This window comes from Myxine glutinosa, chromosome 1 (genome assembly GCF_964187855.1).
Source record: "Myxine glutinosa chromosome 1, kmMyxGlut1.1, whole genome shotgun sequence".
Lineage (NCBI taxonomy): Eukaryota > Metazoa > Chordata > Myxini > Myxiniformes > Myxinidae > Myxine > Myxine glutinosa.
Genome location: NC_136261.1, coordinates 105,702,885 through 105,724,993, shown reverse-complemented (window position 1 = coordinate 105,724,993; position 22,109 = coordinate 105,702,885). Strand labels below are relative to the sequence as shown.

Genomic DNA, 22,109 nt, shown 5'->3' with positions numbered 1-22,109 from the left:
TTGATTCCACCAAGGAATGTCAAGTTTGGCCTTGAATGATTGAATCGATTTTACTTCAACCACACTTTCAGGGATATTGTTCCAGTCCGTTACAATCCTCTGACTATCGAACGTGCTTCTGATGTCCAGTCACGACCTGTGCCTCTTCTACGTCTATGGTGCAGAGTGGAGATTCAAGGCTTGCAGTCGATGTTCATGTCATACCACGTGGTTCCAGTACCCGTCTTGTTGCTCTTCGCTGCACCCTTTTGATCTTGTCCCCGTCCGTTTTGTATCTCATATTCCAAAGGATATTGCCATAATGGAGGTGTGGTCTAACCAGGGTTGAGTAAACTATCGGGAGAATCTCTTCATTCAAATTCGTAAATGTCCTTTTGATAATTCCAAGAATCTGGTTTGCTCTTAGTGCAGCTGATGAAACATGCTTGTGTAATTTGAGCTCTGAATCCATCACCACCCCCAGGTCCTTCTCTTTGTGCACTTCCTGTAAATCTATTCACTCCTTTGATAAGCAGTCAATGTGTTTGATCTTCAGACATGTAGTACTTTGCATTTTTTTTGAGTTGAAAGGGAGTTTGTCTGACCAATTTTTTGCTTCGTTCAAATCATCTTGCATCGAGTTCTATTGACTTATGCCATTCCGATTTCACCCCATTGATGGCCACTCGTTGTGCTCTGCCAGATAGGAATGCCTCAATCCATCTGTGCAGTTTTCCTTCAATTCCATATGCTGCCACTTCCAGTAATGTTTACATCTTCCAGTGCAGGTGCAATGTCGTGTCGTTGCAGTTTTGGCACATTTACTAAATCATCCTCTGTGAAATCACAACTAAAATAGTCATCAAGTGTGTTTGCCTTTTCTCTGTCATCCTCGATAACTTTCCCATCAGGTTGTATTCAATCACCCAGTGCAATCCTTGTTTTGAGTTGGCTATTTGCATATTTCCAAAATCGTTTTTGGGTTTGCACTTTTGCTTTCAGATAAACTCTCCTCAAATCTTCACAGTTTTGCCGTGTCATCAGGCGGAGTTTATTTCTCTCCTTGACATATTTGTCATAATCAAGGTCTGTCTCTGTCTCTGTCTCTGTCTCTGTCTGTCTCTCTCTCTCTCTCTCTCTCTCTCTCTCTCTCTCTCTCTCTCTCTCTCTCTCTCTCTCTCTCTCTCTCTCTCTCTCTCTCTCTCTCTCTGTGTCTCTCTCTCTCTCTCTCTCTCTCTCTGTACTTTCCCCAAGCCTTCCCTTTCTTACGAGATTGTGCCATTGTTTCGTGGGTGATGTATGGCTGTTTCCACCAATTGCTAGTCGGTACACTTTTAGGAATACATTTGTCTTTGGTTGCCTCTATTTTATCTCTAAAAAAGCACAATGCCCCTTCACAGTTTACCTCAGTTAGCTCCTTGTCCCATTTTACCTCCATAAGTTTCTGGTTCATCTGCTCATAATCCCCTACATTCAGCTTCAATCTAAGTTCATTTATGGGATCATTTTCCGCATTGCACAAACTGAGCTCTGGTTCGCTACTTCCACGTGGGGCTAAGTATTCGATCGATTTAATCATCTCATTTACATTAGTAATATCACCAGATCCAAAATGCTACACTTCCTGCCCTTGGTGTTGTCATGTGGTTTTGGTAACACGCTGATGAAAATAATTGTCCTACAGTGCCTTGATAAATTGATGTGCTGGGTGCTGTGGTGTTACACCTTTGTGCCACGCTTCCCAGTCAATAACCAGAAAATTAAAATCTCCAACTATTACTATATGAGCAAAGGTACCAGGAGTTACCAGGCAACGCACAGTCGCTTCGTGACAGGGATATGAGAGAAGGGGAAGGTGAGGGGAGGGAAGGGGAGAGGGTGAGGGAAAGCAGGGAGGGAGGGGAAGGGAGGGAGGGGAGAGGGTGAGGACAGGGGGGAGGTGGGAGGGAAGGGGAGAGGGGGGCGGGGGCGGAGTGAGAGGTGCAGGGGGAAAGGCAAAAGTACCCGGAGTTGCCGGGCAACACATCGTCACTTCGTGACAGGAATATGAAGAGAGGGGGGAGGAAAGGTGAGGGGAGGGAAGGGGAGATGGTGGGGGGAGGGAAGGGGAGAGGTGAGGGAAAGCAGGGAGGGAGGGAGGGAGAGGATGAGGGAAGGGGTGAGGCAGGAGGAAAGGGGAATGGAGGGGCATGGGGAGGTGAGAGGTGTAGGGGGAAAGGCAGGGTGGGGAGGGAATGGTAGGAGAGGGGGGCCAGTGAGAGAGTGAGATGAGTAGGGGGAAGGGGGCGGGGAGAGAAGGGAGTAGGGGAGGGAGAAGGGAGCAGGGGAGGGAGAAGGAAGGAGAAGGAGAAGGAAGAAGGAAGGGGAGGGAGAAGGAAGGGGAGGGAGAAGGAAGGGGAGGGATAATGAAGGGGAGGGAAAAGGAAGGGGAGGGAAAAGGAAGGGGAGGGAGAGATTGGGGGAGGGAAGTGGGAAGCAAGAGGGGAGGCAAGGGGAGAGGGGGTGAGAGGGAGTGAAAGGGGTAGGGGGAAAGGGAGGGTGGAGAGGATGGAATGGGAGAGGGAGAAGGAAGAGAAGGGGATAAATTGATGTGCTGGGTGCTGTGGTGTCGCACCGATGTGCCACGCTTCCCAGTCAATACCTGGAAATTTAACATCCCCAACTATTACTATACGAGACTCCTTCCTGTATTTTGACGATCTTCCTAAGAAGTTGGTTAAGTGCTTCATTACTACTACTAGGTACGACTGGATGGACTGCGGTACACACATCCATTTAACAGTTCTTCCTTATGAAGCGACACAGAGCACCAAAGGGATTCTGCAAACTTCGTTTCCATTTCCACTTCTTGAACGGGCAATGAAGGTTTTGTACACACAGCAGGCTTCCCGCCAGCTCGCCCGTTTTGGGGACCTTTCCCCCTTACCCTCTACTTACTTAAAAGGATACAGCACGAACAACCAACCATATGTTGGCAACCATTGCGCAAGGCTCCGATGGGCCTAATACTAAATACTAATACCAATAGCCTCCTCGTGCATCGAAGCTCCTCGAAAAGGAACTCAAAATTATTAAGATAATTGACTTAGTTACAGGAAACACTATAAAAAAAAAATTTAAATTAAAACTCCATCGGATCCATTTTATATTCGGTTATTTCGTGAATGAAACGAGCCCTGATAGGAAGGATTGAGGGGAATGAATAATAATAATGAAGCAACCCTCCCCTTCCTCTCAATTCTCAAAGGCCGAAACGATGTCCAGGGTCGGGTGGAGCTCTTTAGACGTTCAGACTCGGTGGTTGTTGGATGTTCCATCGAAGCGAACTTGGCTGTGGTAACGGGCGGGTTTGTCGATGGAGGAGTTTGAAGAGACCCGTGAGGCGGACGTCGTGACACGTGAGCCACGCACCTGTGTGCCGATCCGACGTAGGCCCGTAGCGTAGTGTACCGGCTGGGCGCGGTTCTCACCTGTTTTTATTCGTGACACCGGCGGAAGTACTGTGTAGGAACTCCGTACCTTTTAATAATTCCTTCCATCGTTTACAACTCTTGTTTAATCGTTTGCAGCTCTTCGCTTCGTCTTTTGCTTTTCCTCTTTTCGTGGCGCTGTAAATGGCGTTGTCACTACTGGCGGTGTAGGAACAAACAGTCGAGCGCTACGTTTGGCTCAAATCGGTTAAAATATATGAAATTAGCAATGTTCTATAGTGATCTCCAATCGGTTTTCGTACAAAATGATCAATTCTGTTGGTCCGTCAAATGCTTAAGCCTTAATTTCCATGTGAGGGTTAGTCCAAGAGCATTTAGCACCAAATAAGGTTAAACCCGGAACAAATTCAAACAAAGCTGAAAATTTCAGGATATGTTCAGAAAACTGTCCTGAATAACATACTAAAAGTCCCCAGACATCGCCCTTGTGCTTCAGCGGGATTTCAAGATGGCGTCCAAAATGGCGGCAATTTTGGCATTTTATCATATTACCACCTAAAAACATGATAGAAATGCAAACAGGGTGTCAAAATACATGTTTTCAAGCACGAGGATTGTTTTAAAGATTACATTATGAGTTTATAGGATTTATATGTGTCATTTTCAAGGTCAAATGATATTTATCAAGGTCATTGTTGGCCAAAAACGGCCGTAACTCTGAAACATATTATCTAGGCTCGTAGGACCTAGGTTTATTCTATTATAGGTTTATACTAGGTTTCTTTTATAATATGTCTTATTCCCACTGGGCGACGCGATGGTATTGTGACGTCATAGGCGAATGACGTCATAGGCGAATGATGTCACGCTAGATGACCTGACTTCTCAGTAGTAGTCTCACGTCACTGTGTTGTCACTTTTAGCATCATCATCACAAATCAATGTATTTGATTTTGATAGAGAAATGAACAAACTGTATCTAAAGTACTCAAGAACATACTACTGGTAAGTTTATGATTTTTGGCACATTGTGTCTCCGCTAAGACGTTATGTGCTTGACCTTGCTTGAATTGTGTTGCTTGTGCCAAGGACAATCTAAAAAAGAAATATATGATATATCCGCTATGATAGAAACTAGTAGCAAAATCGCACTCAAACGAAGGAAACCCTTCAGCAATGTTCAGACCATTGAATATAAGGACAGTGTTTCGAAACGCGCAAGAGAAAGATGTGATGAGTGGGGCAACAAAGTTGCCAAGAGAATAGATGCTGTCATAGATTTGGTAGCAGCTGAGGCCAAATACCATAGAGCCTGTGGTGTTGAGTTCTTTACTAATACTGAGAAAACACAATCCGTTGGCAAACCAGCTGACGCTGTAAGAGAGTATGCCTTCAATACACTCTGTTCATTTATAGATGAGAATGATGAATGTCAGTTTTCTATTTCGGTGCTCATGGAACATATGGAAACGTTTCTTCAAGGTGAAGAAGGGTATTCCATCAAATACTTCAAACAGAAGCTGAACGAATGTTATTGGTGAGGACATCATCATCACAAGTATCCCTGGAAAGACAAGCATTGTCAGTTTTCGTGACTCTGCCCACCGGATCCTTCGTGAAAAGTGGGTGACCGACAGAACAACTGGGAATTATAACGAAAATGATCGAATAATTGAAATGGCTGCATCAATTATTCTTGATGATATTCGCTTATCAATTTATGATCTCACTGAATACCCCACAATGAAAGACACTGAGAATGGTAACACCTTGATTCCTGACTTACTAAAGCGTTTCTTGCAAAAATTGCTAGATCCGAAGGATAAACAGTCTCGAGTTGTAAACAGACGGTGCACGGCCATAGCCCATTCCATCATTTCAACCTGCAGGCCGAGGTCATTTAGCTCACCATTGCTACTTGCCATTGCATTGTACATACATCGCAACTACGCCTCACGTGAGCTGATAGATATCCTGAGCAGTATCACCTTTGCTGACGATTACAAGGAAGTGCAACGCTTTGAGAATAGTCTAATACCCACTTGCGAACCTTCCTATGGCTTGAATGGTTTTACGCAATTTGTGTTTGACAATGCGGACTTCAACGTAGCTACGCTGACTGGTCACAACACATTTCATGCTATGGGTGGAATAGCATGTGTAACTCCTTACGGAACAGTGGATAAGTCGCCCATCAAGCGCACAGCGAAAGCACCATCAACAGAGCTATTAGGTACATTTGCGCAAATCCCCATCAAGACTTGCAGCAAACCGCCAGTTCCTGGGCTTCAGTGTGTCACAGTTGAGTCTCTGAACATTTCTGACAGTCAAATTCTTCAAGCGACAGCTTTTGATTTGGTTTGGATGCTTGGGTATGTGTTGAACCTATCATCTCGAGTTCCTTGGAGTGGATTCATGAAAACTGTTGTGAGGAATGTCGAGTTTCATACCTCCAGAATTGAAACTCTCCCCTCCATCAATCTTGATCCTAGTAACCCCAGCACCATCTACTCTGCACTGTGTTTTGCCCAAGAACAAAGTGAAAAACATGATCTGAAAATATGTCCTGTAACTTTTGATCAGCCTTTGTTCCAGAAGGCTTCAGAAATAGTTGCTGCTTCCAACGACTTGGACAGAGTGATTGTTCGACTTAGTGGATTTCATTTTCTGATGTCATATCTTGGTAGTATAGGCCATATCATGTCAGGGAGTGGGTTAGCAGAACTGTGGGGAAGAGTGTATGCCAATGGGTCTGTGGTACACATGCTGACTGGCCATGCTTACTCTCAAGCAGTGCGGGCTCACATTCTCTCCTTGTTAGCTCTCATAAGTGTCCTGCTGGAGAAGTCTGACTCGTTAAACCAGGCTGACAGAGAACACCTGGCCTGTGTGCACGACAACACTATTCACCAAGATGTAGGCACCGCTAATGTAGAAGAGGACGAAATTGTTACGCAGTTCCACCAACTACTGTCACAACAGCTTGACCAAGCAGCTAGCCATAGTAGAACTGGCAAGCTATGGGTGCAATACGTCCATCAGGTTATCCTGATGCTGAACTTTGTCAGAGCTGAGAGGACAGGTGATTGGAAGCTCCACCTTCACAGTGTAAGGGAGATGATTCCACATTTCCACGCAGCTGGTCATCTTCCTTATGCCAAATCTGCCAGACTCTACCTCCAGCAGATGGAATCCATCAACAAAGTCATGCCACCTGATGAGTATAGTTTGTTCACTGACAAAGGTTACTTCACAATTCGCCGAGCTAATTAATTCTGGGCTGGGAATTTCTCTGATCAAACAATCGAGCAGTTCTTGATGAGGATGCTGAAAATGAGTGGGGGAATGACCCATGGTCGAGGTATTACCGACAGTACCTTGGCAAAATGGGTTCATGCTTTACCTCAATGTGTCCCTGTCTGTGATGATCTGGAGGAGTTCACTGGTGTACAAACAACTAACTCGGAACAACATAAGGATCTCCATTCATCCACCAAAGAAAAATTCAACACGGATCATGGTGTTTTCGTGCAGTGGTTGCAGGCGCATCCACCATTTGCTGGTTATCAACAAGACCGTCTGGTGTCAATCGCGACTGGAGTTGTAGCTGATGTCTCGGTCAACTGTGATGATGCAGTGAACGTTGGTATTACTGCGGCCTCTAGGATAGCCGGCAAACGCTTCACAGAGATCACACTGCACCGCAGCGACAAAGTGAAGACGTTGAATGATAAGCATAATAGCATCAACATCAGGGGGCAAAACACAGTCGTGAATCCTGATCTCTTCTTCAACAAGATAAACTGTGTCTTGAAGACTAGCTCGGACCTGGAAGAGTTTCTGGCATACGAACTTGGCCCTCAACCTCTTCCCTGCTTCACGATGGCGCCATGCGGAAGACAAACAAGAGTGCCCTAGGTACACTCCTGAAGTCGTTTGTCCCTGCACAGCCGGACATGCCCGACAAGTGTCGCTACGTTGTGGATGGGGGTCATCTGTTGCAGTCGGTGTTCTGGCCACAACCATCGAAGTACAGTGATGTGTGTCATTGTTACGTTTCCTATACTTTGAAACATTATGGAGCAGGCAACACTGTTGTATTTGATGGCTATAACACCAGCTCCACAAAGGCAGTGAACAACAGCGGCAGGCAAAGAAAGCCACATCCAGTAACATCTTGTTTGACCATAACATGCAAACCACCACTTCCCAGGCAATCCCTTGCAGCCAACAGAGTGGGGATGGAGACTGCAGGATAACAATCTCATTCCCATTGAAACAGACCTGCCCATTGCCCCTGACACTCTGCTAAACATGGTATCATGCTGCTGCAAAGCAGATGGCTGTGGCTCATCATGCGGTTGCAGGAAGCTTGGGTTACCTTGCTCCACCTTATGCGTCAAGTGCAATGGCCAGACCTGCAACAATGCTGCACCATTTCCATCACTGCTGGATGAAGATGGAGAAGATGAAGACCAGTTTTTCTAGACCAGTTTTTCCTGACAGTGATGAAGACGATGATGATAAAATATAATCTTATAAGTAGTTGAAATTGTTCATAATCGATCGAATGACACATATAAGTCATATAAACTCATAATGTAATCTTTAAAATAATCCTCGTGCTTGAAAACATGTATTTTGACACCCTGTTTGCATTTCTATCATGTTTTTAGGTGGTAATATGATAAAATGCCAAAATTGCCACCATTTTGGACGCCATCTTGAATTTCCGTTGAAGCACAAGGCGGATGGATGTCTGGGGACTTTTAGTATGTTATTCAGGACAGTTTTCTGAACATATCCTGAAATTTTCAGCTTTGTTTGAATTTGTTCCAGGTTAAATCTATTATTCCTGGACTAGGTCGTAAGAATGCGAGCAGAGGGATAACTGGGTGTGTTCAGTTACCAAGCAGCTAGCTAACGCTGGCCAGGCCAGCCGTTCCTTATCGACAGTCGAGAATGGAATGCTTGCTCGAGATAGTTCAGAAACTTGGTGAGTGCTCCACAAGAAACTTGGTAGCTGAACACACACCTGGCTTAAATGCCCTCTCTAAAGGAAGGTGCATTCTTATGATGCAGATTCCTATCTGGGGGAAAAAGTTTTCAACTTCAGGATCTGATCCAAACCCATTTTCATGGAAGCTCAAAAAATTCGCCGATATTAAACGTTTAATCAGATTTGGTGGGGTAATGGTTCGTTAGTGTCCGCTCCGGGTCAGGTAGATCGGCGGTTCAAACCCCGGTTGAGTCATACCAAAGATTTTAAAAGAGGTCCGTGCTGCTTCTTTGCTTGACACTCATTTGAAAATTATAGAGCTTTGACAAGGGTCAACCATATGTTGGCAACCACTTCTTAGGCTTTGATTGGTCTAATGGCCTCCTTCATTGAAGTACCTCGGAAATGGACTATCATTATTACCTACGCCCTCGAAGGTGGACGGAGGTTCTGTTTTCACCCCTGTCTGCAAGCATGATGTCTCTAAAGGTTATGGTCACATTCAGATGAAACTTGGTGGACAGGTGTGTGGCAAGGACGAATTGATTTGATCCTGGTTCAGGTCCGGAACCAGATCCGGCCTAACAGTGGGATACAAAACGTGTTCAGCCTGGCAGAGGTATGCGCTCTAAGGAGTACGTTCTAGTTGTGTATGCAAACAATACCCCCCTCCACACCCCTTTCATGAACTGTGTATCCTGGGTTCAAATCTCGACCCAGCTATAGATTGTTACCCTGTCCAGCCCTGGTTGTAGACAGATGAAAGACTCCACTTTCCTAAAGATGTCAGTTATCACCAGCACCCTGAACGAATTCCAGATCTCTGCCCTGACTGACTGCTGGGAAGGCAACAACAAAACCACCCTGCATAACCTTAAAGGCCAGAAACTGCTTCGACAACACGAGTGCTCTTCAAACAATGCGGTGCATTTGATTTCAGAGCGTTTGCGACAATAATATTCTTACTATAGTTTTAACTTGGGATTACATCCCAACAAGGTATGTTCATCAAATTATACTCGAGGCGAAAGTTCATATATCAATGAAAGCAAATCGACTCTGGTTGCAACAGGAACTGCAGAAATGTAACATGGCAGTTTAATATTTTTCTTTCCATGTTTAACCCCAGGATTTGTCCCGCTGTTCCTGTGCGCTGATACGGCCTTGGTGTGGAATGCTGGAGATGTGAAGTTCCTGAGGGAGAAACACAGACTCACAGGAACACTTTTTGGATCCCTTGCCCGACAGCCAAGGCAGAATTGTCGTTCGGGCCTTCCCCTACGTTTGCAGCCGGAAGAGGTTCGACTTGCCCTCGAGCAGGAATTTGGCCTTTTGGCAAGGCGTGATGACCCATTAGCCCATTGTCATAATGCTTCAAGTCTCAATGAGGGCATCAAATCATGTTCCCAACCTGGTAAAAATTCAACTGCAGTCTTTCCTGTATGTGGCTATGATTCAAGTTCTGGTTCAACCCAAAGCACCAAACAGACTTCACCGTTGGTTCCAAATCCCGTTCCAAAGCTCAGTGCTGCTCATTTAGATTTCATGAAGCAGAGAGAGCAAATGTGGGAGGAACAGAAAATCCTGTCTCGGAGGAATCGTGCTCGGATTCTTCTGGCTCTCGGCCCAGCCATCGCTCAGAGACGTCGCGCAAAGTGCCATCGTAAACTAACCTCATCTCATGGTATGTGTTTGCTTCCATAAGACTTCTTGTCACAAATGGTTTGCTTAACATGTAAACCTGATGACCTTGTATGTGTGCCTTTTGACCATGCAGACAGCAATGAGCACAAATGCGTTGGTGAAGAAGAAACGGAAGGAAAAGGGCAGAAAAGCTGCAAAATTAGCAGGACAATGGAGAGAAATGTTGTAGCACCTGATGAAGGTGGTGGAATAGAGTACAAGCAGGAATCAGAAGATGCGTACTCACTGCAAGAAAAAAATGTAGAATTGACAGTGGCGAACATACAAGAGAAGATGGAAGGTGAAGAACAGAAGGATATTGGAAGTGTGCAGGAAGAAGTGGCGTGTCGTGCGGTTGAGGATAAGGAGTTGAAAAAGGAAGGGCTTCAGCAAGTGTTTGAATTTCCAAAAGAAAACTTGCTCGTGCAAATTCCCACAGGAACCTGGCGACACGATGGTCTCCAGGAAGTTGAGTGGAAGACGTTATCCTTAACTCGTCCCCATTTAAAAGACCCCCGTGAAGATCTTCGGTATAAGGTTTTCCGAGACACCTGGAGTCGTGGGTTCTATCTCACGACTGGAGGGAAGTTTGGCGGCGACTTTCTCCTCTATCCTGGTTCGTAAAATGATTTGATTATGTCATCGATGAATAAATGTGTGGTAGAAAATTGCAAATGTTGGCGTGAGATTTCCTTTCAAAATTTCTTATAATCCTGTATTTTATAAAACATTTCACATTGTTGCACGAATCTTGCCCTGACTCTTACTAGGAGACCCTCTACGCTATCATGCGCATTACATCGCCATGGTGGTACCAGAATCTGAGAAGTTGAGCCTCACTGATCTAGTGGCAGCTGGACGCTTGGGAACAACCGTGCGAAAAACGCTGCTGCTGTGTTCCAGCAGTGAAGACGGACAGATCTATTACACATCTCTCCGCTGGAGTGGCTGGAAGTGAGGAAGGCAGAGCATTTGGCAGGCGGGGCTCAAACTACGAAGAAAGCTATAATGCAGTTGAATTTGCTGTTTATTTCCGTGGAGAGGATAATGTGATGGAGTAATATGTAGGTTTGTTTTTCTTGAAGTGATCGATGATGTAGATGTGGTAGGATGCTTTTGCTTTTCTTTTCTCTTGTAAAAAGGTTTGTTTTAGAACATATTGATCTCTGTCCATTTTGAACAAATAAAACCCAATTTTATTTTTATTGGATGCATACTAGAAACACCTGCTCCCTTTGGAAATGGCAAGGTGAAAAGGGGGCAATTAAGTTGGAGGTGGCCTTGCCAATTTAGTGGAACGTTACCACGCACACTCTCGAGTCCAACCACCAAGTTTCAACGCATTCCCTCCACATTTATGACGATAGTTTTCATCATACTATGGCAGAATTGATGCATTTTGGAATGATTTGTACACGTTTTTTGGAGTTCGATTTACTATTGCCTCCGCCACCGAAGGTGGATGAAGGTTATGTTTTCACCCCTATCTGTTTGTGAACAAGATATCTCAAAAAGTTGTGGAGGGATTCGGACGAAATTTGGCAGAGAAGTGGTGTATGTGAAAAAGACGAAATGATTAGATGTTGATGAAGATCCAGATTTCGGATCTGGCTACGAGAATTTAGTGATTCTTCACCATTGGGAGATAGGGCCAAAAATGATAGAGCAGGATATCTCAAAAAGTTGTGGATGGATTTGGACGAAACTTGGTGGACCGGTTGTGTGTGTGACAAGGACAAATCGATTCGATTTTGGTGAAGATGTGAATATGGAATCGGATACGAGAATTATTTAACTTTTAAGTGATTCTTCACCATTGAGAGATCGGGTGAAAAGTCATATACACCATATATAAAAAAAAAAATAACCACCTTTAGAGGCCATTTTTCCCCGCAAAGCGGGGGTTGGCCTTTTTCGGGAACCGTGGTTGTTGTTGTTTTTTGGTCCCCTTTTTGAAGCAATGTTTTACGGCCGGATGCCCTTCCTGACGCCAACCCTTTTTGCCGCCTTTAACGACAAACAGGGAATTACCAGTGAACTGGTACTCAACCATGATGTTTAAAAAAAGTTATGGATGAGTTCAACTTGGTGGACGAGTTGGATCGCTGACAAGAACAAGCTGATTAGATTTTGGTTCAGGTCCAAATCCAGATCTGGCCTATCAGTGGGATACAAAACAAACTGTTCAGCCTGGCTGCGGTATGTTCTCCACAGAGTTCTTGTTCTAGTTACTTTTTTAGCGATAACATCATTTTCAAGTTAATCTTTATATGAGTGCAGGAGCAGGTAGGATAAATCACCCACTTCTTATGATAATTCTCCACTTTAGCATAAAAGCAGAAACCTACGTTGGAGGTGGCCATCCCAACTTAGTAGAATATTCATATGCACACCGAGTGCAATCACCACTTTTAAAGGATTTCATCCAGCGTTTTAAGAGTGCGTAAAATACAAAGCATATATGTAAATTGGCCAAGTGTCTTTAGATTCTATCAGGTTTTCATAGATAATAATATAATACAGTAAAGTTCTGGGCCTCAACACACATGCCAAAAACCCTCTCAGACAGCCCCCAAGTTTCAACTCACTGCTGCTGTGTTCCAGCAGTAAAGTGAAGTGAAGTCCAACAGGTTAGGAGTGCAGACATGTCAGTGGTCTCTCTATCACTGGCTCCCTTCTGGTATTGCACCCTCTGCTCTTTCTGTGCTCTCCCCTTCCCTCACCCACATGTTTCTACAGGGTAGGACGCACACGGTCTGCCAACAACCCCATTCTGGTGAAACTCCCAGAATCACTGCTCAATTTTTCACCACCTCGGGAACAAACTTCAGGTCTTCAAAACAGCTGTTCACCACCATCTCAGATATCACCACCATCCAAAATCATGAACTTTTCTACCCCCATTAACTGTGCTGGGAAGGCAACATTAGGGCGTTATTGTCGCAAATGGCGTCCGGGCGTGGGTGGTCTTTTCACCAGAGTCTGAATTCAAATTGTCTGAATTTTTTTTTTTTTCAATTGAGCTGGTCTGAATGAATGAATATGAATGATCGTTTTAAGGCCATTTTTCCCCGCTAGAGCAGGGGTTAGCCTTGCAGGCCCCATGACAATCATGGTTCCCTGTTTGAGGCAAATGTTTTTATGGCCGGATGCCCTTCCTGGCGCCAACCCTTAGTCGCCTCTTACGATGCGCAGGGATACGGTGTACCTATTCTAAACCGGAGTACACACCGGGATCATTCATCCCAGCAAGCTGGTACTCAATTTGCCGACCTCGGAAGGATGACAGGCTGAGTGAACCCCCCTGGCGTTAATTCAGCGATCGACCGGGATTCGAACCCAGGATCCTAGGATCCCAAGCCGGCACCCTAACCGCTAAGCCAACACCAGGCTAGTGTTGAAATGGCAGACAGTGTTGAAAATACAGACAGAAAATACAGACAGACAAAGGTGTTAAAATAATCTCACAACCCCTTTGGGCAAGACTAAAAACACCAACAACACACAAGCCAAATTATTAAATAATGTATGATTATGATTCACTGTTGCATGAGATTCAAACCTCGGTTCACAGACTTGAAGGAATTTAACAAACAGACTGTTGTACCAACGCCATGCAACTATCTCTCTGCTTCAACCATGACTCACTGAGAATGTTGTTTTGGTATCACCTTTGAATGGTGATGCTCTCTATATATAATGCTCAGTGCTATAGCTAAGGGTGTGAACACAATAAAGGAGGAGGGAAGAAGGACGTATAAGTGGAAAAAGATGCACACAAAGTGTATCAGGACCTTGGCAGCAAAAGGGGGTTCTTCAAATTTTTCGGTGTTCCTTTAAAATCAAGTATTTGTAAACCTTTTCACCCTATTATTAAAATTTAGCTCAAATATGCCAAAAATGATTACTTTCTAACGAGGAATGTCCTTTGATGGGTAAAAGGTCCTGGAATACGTTTCAAAACAAGAACGGCATTCGGAGAACGCTTGATCTCGCCTCGCACGCTCATTCTGAAGAAAAATACTTAACTGAACATGCGACTATTATGGCCCATATCATCCATTCACCACCATTATGTCACATACATTGCCATTATCCGTAGCTCTATTGATCATCATGAAGATATTTAGTGACCAATTTTGTGCATATTAAGGATAAATTGCATCAATGAAGGTGAATATGAAAATATTTCAAACTATATCCCCTATTGTTAGTCGATCACATGTATAAAGTTTCACATTGATCTGTTAAGCGGTCCTGGATATGATTTTTTTTTTTACATTCTTATTTTCAATCCAATATGGCCACTAGACCACGTGACCAATGACGTCATAAATTTAATTCATGGTTGTGGATAAGACAGAGGGAAAAAAAACATTAAAGTGAAAATATATAGATTTGGACACAGACAGAAAGGGGTGTTGCAATAGTCTCAATCCCTTCAGGGTGAAACTAATGATGTGAAGCAGACAGTTCTCACCTCCCTCTTTGATCTTTGGAAACCAAGCAGATGCTGTGCCTCGATATGATGGCATGTGTGGTAATAATGCTCTGCCGCACCCAGTCAACTAGTAAGACTTGGGTTATTGGGTTATTGGGTTTTCAGCTGGTCAAATCACAATTTATTAAAAAGTGATTCAATGGGGATATTTAATAAAAGATTATTACACACACCAAGCAAATATAAATAATTCCGCACAAGCAAATTCAACCATGAACCATGACTGCATAGGAAAAATAATTCAAACAAGTACAAATACATTCAAAGTACACCGCCCCATGCCAAATAATTAAATATCCCACAGCGCGGCATTGCCGGGGCGCCTCCGGCGCCCGGCAATACCGCAGTGCAGCTCATAGAGGCTGCATTGGGAGGGAGAGGTGTACGCTATTTGATTGATTAATTGTATCATTAAAATCAATAAAAGATTATCACAAAATATTTTCATAATCAATTGGCTAATCGCATAACTAAACCACTCGTGCTTCATCCGAAGATGTATCTTTTAGAAATTTAATTAAATAAGTCATTTATAAAAAATTAAATAATTAATTGATTACTCAATAAATAATTAATCGATTAATCAATAAATAATTAATAGATGAAATGATTAATCAATAAATCAAAAATATCCTTGATAGCCACATCACATGGTCACTCATGTCCAAATATTAGCTTCCCAGCTCAAAAGGTGCCTGAGTTAATGATCAGAAGAGAAAGGAAATTTGATTAATTAAATAAGTACTTAATTAATCGCTAATAATTAAATAACTCCTCAATTTATTGATTATTCAAAAAACAAAAAATACTGTTTTTGAGAAAGGACTTGCTCACTACTGTGCCGAAATTTCAGCTTCCTAGCTCAAAGGATGGCTGAGATATCATCCGGACAAACAAACATGAAAGCAAGAAAGCAACCAAGAAAACAAACAAGTACACATACATTCAAAGTACACCGCCCCATGCCAAATAATTAAATATGCTGCAGCGCAGCATTGCCGGGGCGCCTCAGGCGCCCGGCAATACCACAGTGCAGCTCATTGAGGCTGCATTGGGAGGGAGAGGTGTACACTAATTGATTGATTAATTGTATAATTCAAATCAATAAAAGATTATCACAAAATATTTTCATAATCAATTGGCTAATCGCATAACTAAACCACTAGTGCTTCATCCGAAGATGTATCTTTTAGAAATTTAATTAAATAAGTCATTTATAAAAAATTAAATAATTAATTGATTACTCAATAAATAATCGATTAATCAATAAATAATTAATAGATGAAATGATTAATCAATAAATCAAAAATATCCTTGATAGCCACATCACTTGGTCACTCATGTCCAAATATTAGCTTCCCAGCTCAAAAGGTGCCTGAGATATTGGCCAAATGAGAAAGAAAATAAATAAATGATTAATAATGAAAATAAATAAATAAGAATCATAAAAAAATTAAATTATTAATCAATTTGGTCAGAGAACACATAAACTACCACAATTTCATCAGAATCTGTAACTTTAAAAAAAAAAAATTTTGGTCATTAATCGAATAATTAAATAATTAATCGATTAATTGATTAATTAATAAATCAAAAATATCCTTTGCAGCCAAATCACCTGGTCATTGGCATGTCCAAATATCAGCTTCCTAACTCAAAAGGTGCCTGAGTTAATGGTCAGAAGAGAAAGGAAATTTGATTAATTAAATAAGTACTTAATTAATCGCTAATAATTAAATAACTCCTCAATTTATTGATTAATCAAAAAAAAACAATACCGTTTTTGACAAAGGACTTGCTCACTATTGTGCCGAAATTTCAGCTTCCTAGCTCAAAGGATGGCTGAGATATCGTCCGGACAAACAAACAAGAAAGAAAACAAGAAAACAAACAAGTACACATACATTCAAAGTACACCGCCCCATGCCAAATAATTAAATATGCTGCAGCGCGGCATTGCCGGGGCGCCTCCGGCGCCCGGCAATACCGCAGTGCAGCTCATTGAGGCTGCATTGGGAGGGAGAGGTGTACACTAATTGATTGATTAATTGTATAATTAAAATCAATAAAAGATTATCACAAAATATTTTCATAATCAATTGGCTAATCGCATAACTAAACCAGTAGTGCTTCATCCGAAGATGTATCTTTTAGAAATTTAATTAAATAAGTCATTTATAAAAAATTAAATAATTAATTGATTACTCAATAAATAATTAATCGATTAATCAATAAATACTTAATAGATGAAATGATTAATCAATAAATCAAAAATATCCTTGATAGCCACATCACTTGGTCACTCATGTCCAAATATTAGCTTCCCAGCTCAAAAGGTGCCTGAGATATTGGCCAAATGAGAAAGAAAATAAATAAATGATTAATAATGAAAATAAATAAATAATAATCATAAAAAAATTAAATTATTAATCAATTTGGTCAGAGAACACATAAACTACCACTATTTCATCAGAATCTGTAACTTAAAAAAAAAAATTTTTTTTGTCATTAATCGAATAATTAAATAATTAATCGATTAATTGATTAATTAATAAATCAAAAATATCCTTTGCAGCCAAATCACCTGGTCATTGGCATGTCCAAATATCAGCTTCCTAACTCAAAAGGTGCCTGAGTTAATAATGGTCAGAAGATAAATGAAATTTAATTAATTAAATAAGTACTTAATTAAACGCTAATAATTAAATAACTCCTCAATTAATTGATTATTCAAAAAACAAAAAATACCGTATTTGACAAAGGACTTGCTCACTACTGTGCCGAAATTTCAGCTTCCTAGCTCAAAGGATGGCTGAGATATCGTCCGGACAACCAAGAAAGAAAACAAGAAACCAGAGTGAAAACTGAGTACTCTCTTTCAGCGTGCGTCACTGCCGAGCCCCCTTTGGTGCCCGGCAATGACGATTTGCAATGCCTGGAGATGGCATAGGAAAGGAGCGGTGTACAACAAACAAACAAACAACCAGAGTGAAAACTGAGTACTGTACTCTCTTTCAGCGTGCGTCACTGCCGAGCCCCCTTCGGTGTCCGGCAATGACGATTTGCAATGCCTGGAGATGGCATAGGAAAGGAGCGGTGTTCAACAAGAAAGAAAGCAAGAAACCAGAGTGAAAACTGAGTACTCTCTTTCAGCGTGCGTCACTGCCGAGCCCCCTTTGGTGCCCGGCAATGACGATTTGCAATGCCTGGAGATGGCATAGGAAAGGAGCGGTGTACAACAAACAACCAGAGTGAAAACTGAGTACTCTCTTTCAGCGTGCGTCACTGCCGAGCCCCCTTCAGTGCCCGGCAATGACGATTTGCAATGCCTGGAGATGGCATAGGAAAGGAGCGGTGTACAACAAGAAAGCAAGAAAACAAACAAACAACCAGAATGAAAACTGAGTACTCCCTTTCAGCGTGCGTCACTGCCGAGCCCCCTTCGGTGCCCGGAAATGACGATTTGCAATGCCTGGAGATGGCATAGGAAAGGAGCCGTGTACAACAAGTACAGATACATTCAAAGTACACCGCCCCCATGCCAAATAATTAAATATCCTACAGCGCGGCATTGCCGGGGCGCCTCTGGCGCCCGGCAATACCGCAGTTCAGCTCATAGAGGCTGCATTGGGAGGGAGAGGTGTACGCTATTTGATTGATTAATTGTATCATTAAAATCAATAAAAGATTGTCACAAAATATTTTCTTAATCAATTGGCTAATAGCACAACTAAACCACCAGTGCTTCATCCGAAGATGTATCTTTTAGAAATTTAATTAAATAAGTCATTAATAAAAAATTAAATAATTAATTGATTAATCAATAAATAATTAATCGATTAATCAATAAATAATTAATCGATTAAATGATTAATCAATAAATCAAAAAAATCCTTGATAGCCACATACTTGGTCACTGTCATGTCCAAATATTAGCTTCGCAGCTCAAAAGGTGCCTGAGATATTGGCCAAATGAGAAAGAAAATAAATAAATGATTAATAATGAAAATAAAGAAATAATAATCATTAAAAAATTAAATTATTAATCAATTCGGTCACAGAACACATAAAGCACCACCATTTCATCAGAATCTGTAACTTAAAAAAAAAAAATTTTTTAGTCATTAATCGGATAATTAAATAATTAATCAATTAATCGATTAATTGATTAATTAATAAATCAAAAATAGCCTTTGCGGCCAAATCACCTGGTCATTGGCATGTCCAAATATCAGCTTCCTAACTCAAAAGGTGCCTGAGTTGATGGTCAGAAGAGAAAGGAAATTGAATTAATTAAATCAGTACTTAATTAATCGCTAATAATTAAATAACTCCTCAATTAATTAATTAATCAAAAAACAAAAAATACGGTTTTTGACAAAGGACTTGCTCAGTATTGTGCCGAAATTTCAGCTTCCTAGCTCAAAGGATGGCTGAGATATCGCCCGGACAAGCAAACAAACAAACAAACAAACAACCAAAGTGAAAACTGAGTACCCCCTTTCAGCGTGCGTCACTGCCGAGCCCCCTTCGGTGCCCAGCAATGACGATTTGCAATGCCTGGAGATGGCATAGGAAAGGAGCGGTGTACAACAAACAACCAAAGTGAAAACTGAGTACTCCCTTTCAGCGTGCGTCACTGCCGAGCCCCCTTCGGTGCCCAGCAATGACGATTTGCAATGCCTGGAGATGGCATAGGAAAGGTGCGGTGTACAACAAGTCAATACTCGCTAAACTTAAATTCAAGCAATCCGACTCTCAGAATGTTATATTGGTTTTCAGAGAAACTTTACTGAAAAACAATTTCAATTATTTTAGTGTCAAATTACTTGTTGCGTGGCATGACCCAATGGGGAACTCCCTTGCAGTAAAATGAGCATTGCAGATAAGTACAATATTTATGTTTCTTGTTCCAGAATCTTTGTATGTGCAGATTTTAAATGAGAATCCTATGTATATATCTATCTAAGGGAAATTCAAACCAGAGATTAAAAAATCACAAGAGAAAAGCAATTAGAATATCTGCACATCAGAAATGATACTCAGTTGATGCTTTAATATTGATTCGGTATTCAACCCCAAGCAACTCCATCATGATCGTTGCAGTCTTGCAAGCAGTAGTTAATGGCTTTTTTGCCAATATGGCACAGTGGACTGTATTTGATACCTAGCCTTGGCATGCTGTTAATAAGGTGTGCCTTCAAAGGTAGGCTTGTGGCTTGAAATTTGTACCAACAGGATGTTTCTATTCAGTCCCTGAAGGTGAGCTGGTGAAGGAGACGAGCCCGTCAGCACAAGGTTGTTGGCTGCTGCTCCCTGGAGGTAAAGGGAACACAATCCTTGTGCCATTGGGCTGGCAGTTGTTTGCTTTGTCATGTCCGCTAACTCTCCCAGATGCTCACTCTCGCTTCTTGTGCTCTCTTGCATCTCAATCACTCCACTACTTCTTTTTTTTCTTTTTTTCATGATTATCCCCTCAGCTGTTCTCCCTTCGAAAAGTTGAGGCCCTTTCCTAAAATGGAACTTGTTCACTTAGTGTTTACCCAGGTTCTTCGCCAGAGATGATTAATACCTACAAGTTCATACGTATCGATGGAAACTTCAATTAGCCAACCTGGTGGGCTTACATGGGGGTGAGCCTCTCCCCCATCTATAAAAATACCAAAATGTCCCCATTAGTCATAATGTGGGCTCACACCACGGAATACCCCTTTAACTCGCATTGGGCTGCATTTCTTTTTTCGTCCTCAGACTGTGGACCAAGAAAGTTCAACATGATAAGTGCTACTCGAAGATAGACCTCTTTCTTTGTTTAATTTTCATGAATTGCTCATCTCACAATTTAATTGGAAATTAAATATTTCAAATTTTTTTACTGTTATAAAAGAAGGCAAACTGCTTCATTATGAGGTTTATATATTTTATTATTTAGTTTACAAATGAAAAAAATGATTTCAGGTGAGTTTTGTGAAATTGTTTCTTCAAAAGTGATCGTTGACTGGATCAACAAGTATTGTCGTCTTGCTTAGGTCCTCGTATGGTTCATTTGCATTCGTCAGGTTAATTGGGTGTTATGAACATCTTCCTTCAATTAGAAAGCGGGACCTCTGACTTGTCACAACTTTCCTGCTTCTGAATTGGAGACAAACCCTTAGCAGGCCCAGGCAGCCCAAGTTGTTAAAATGGATTAATAAAGTCCTGGTTCATTATACACTCCCTTCGGGCCTGGCCCACATAGATTCATCACACGCTGATTGTTCGGAACACGTCAAAACCACTCAAGGCTGTACTGATGAGCACACCGGGGCATTGTGGGTGCCAGTGGAGCTCTTTGACGTCACTCTGACCCTGGTGAAGAAAGAGAAGCTGAGGAGGTAAATTTCGATGGAGCCAGTCGGCCTCGGCCCCTTCAGCCTCCACCGCAAGGTCCCATTGTGTGACAAGGTTGTCAGCACCAGAGGCAGCGAACACAGAACCATCCCCCGGATGCCATTCCACAGAAGTAATCGGGGCAGAATGCTGCTTGAATGATGCAACCGGTTCTCCAGACTGGTGAAAACACAGGCAACGGTTTGGCAAAGACTGTCATGTAAGAAAACAACAAAAACAATTCACTTTATAACACCCACCATTATTAGTTTCGTATCAAGTTGGGCAAAATATTCCAGGTACAACAAAAACACCTTTCCCCACACAGACTTGAGAGAAAGGACATAGGAAGGGCCTTTGAAGCTCTTGCTTTGTGTTTCTGAACATGGTCAGTATTTCCTACGAGCCGCCATTTTGTCGCAATCTCTCTATGCCCCAACACAGAGCATGAGCCGCAAATTTGATTGGTCGAGATGACGCAAAATGGTGTAATATTTTGTCCACGTACTGCAAAACCTCGCACGCTCATTTTTCTTTTTTGCCAAGGATTTTGGTAATGCCAAGAAGGCAATTTATGTTCTACAGTGTTGAAAAATAAAATAAACTTTTCAGAAGTGTACCACCATTGATACACCATCTTTTACACCGCATGAACACATTGTGGCGGACACAAAAGCCCACTGGCGTGGTGACATCATTCCACGCACCAAGTGGGCGGTGGCCACGCCCGAGGGGTAGGCGTGGCCTCATGATATACACCGGGCGACCAGCCCAGGGCAGAGTCAGTGTTACAGTGTGCTCTTACAATAAAGACGTTTATATGTTACCGCTTGTCCGCTTCCTCCTTGCTCACATGCAGCGCGCGTAACGCCGCGCTTTACTGGTGACCCTCGACGTTGGATCTGCCGTAGCGATCCTTCCGAACACGACGCCATTGCAATGGCCAACGACAAGGCAATGGCGATTAAACTTCCCGAATTTTGGGAGGCCCATGCCGAAGTCTGGTTCGTTCAAGCCGAAGCCCAATTTCAGCTTCGGCGCCTCACCAACGACGACATGCGCTACTGCCATGTCGTCGCCTCCCTCGGGCCCGGCACGGCCGCTCGAGTTGTGTCCGTCCTTCGCCACCCACCGGACGGCCACAAGT

The 22,109-nt window shown here is 42.5% G+C and overlaps 1 protein-coding gene across 1 annotated transcript; it reads left to right on the top strand.

Annotated features, from left to right (window-relative positions):
• Nucleotides 1-3,164: 3,164 nt before the first annotated feature.
• TSEN34 (tRNA splicing endonuclease subunit 34) lies at nucleotides 3,165-11,297 on the top strand. The gene is made up of 4 exons (XM_068116653.2): nucleotides 3,165-3,377; nucleotides 9,539-10,093; nucleotides 10,187-10,708; nucleotides 10,863-11,297. The coding sequence occupies exons 1-4, from the start codon at nucleotides 3,335-3,337 to the stop codon at nucleotides 11,048-11,050; spliced, it is 1,308 nt and encodes a 435-aa protein (XP_067972754.2). The 5' UTR covers nucleotides 3,165-3,334; the 3' UTR covers nucleotides 11,051-11,297.
• Nucleotides 11,298-22,109: the final 10,812 nt, after the last annotated feature.

What these genes read in the sequence shown, in the direction of transcription:
- TSEN34 (XM_068116653.2), top strand. Translation starts at nt 3,335, where the DNA reads ATGGAGGAGTTTGAAGAGACCCGTGAGGCGGACGTCGTGACAC. An exon ending in TGAGGCGGACGTCGTGACAC is followed by an intron (nt 3,378 to 9,538) that starts GTGAGCCACGCA and finishes GTTTAACCCCAG; the next exon opens with GATTTGTCCCGCTGTTCCTG. An exon ending in TAAACTAACCTCATCTCATG is followed by an intron (nt 10,094 to 10,186) that starts GTATGTGTTTGC and finishes TTGACCATGCAG; the next exon opens with ACAGCAATGAGCACAAATGC.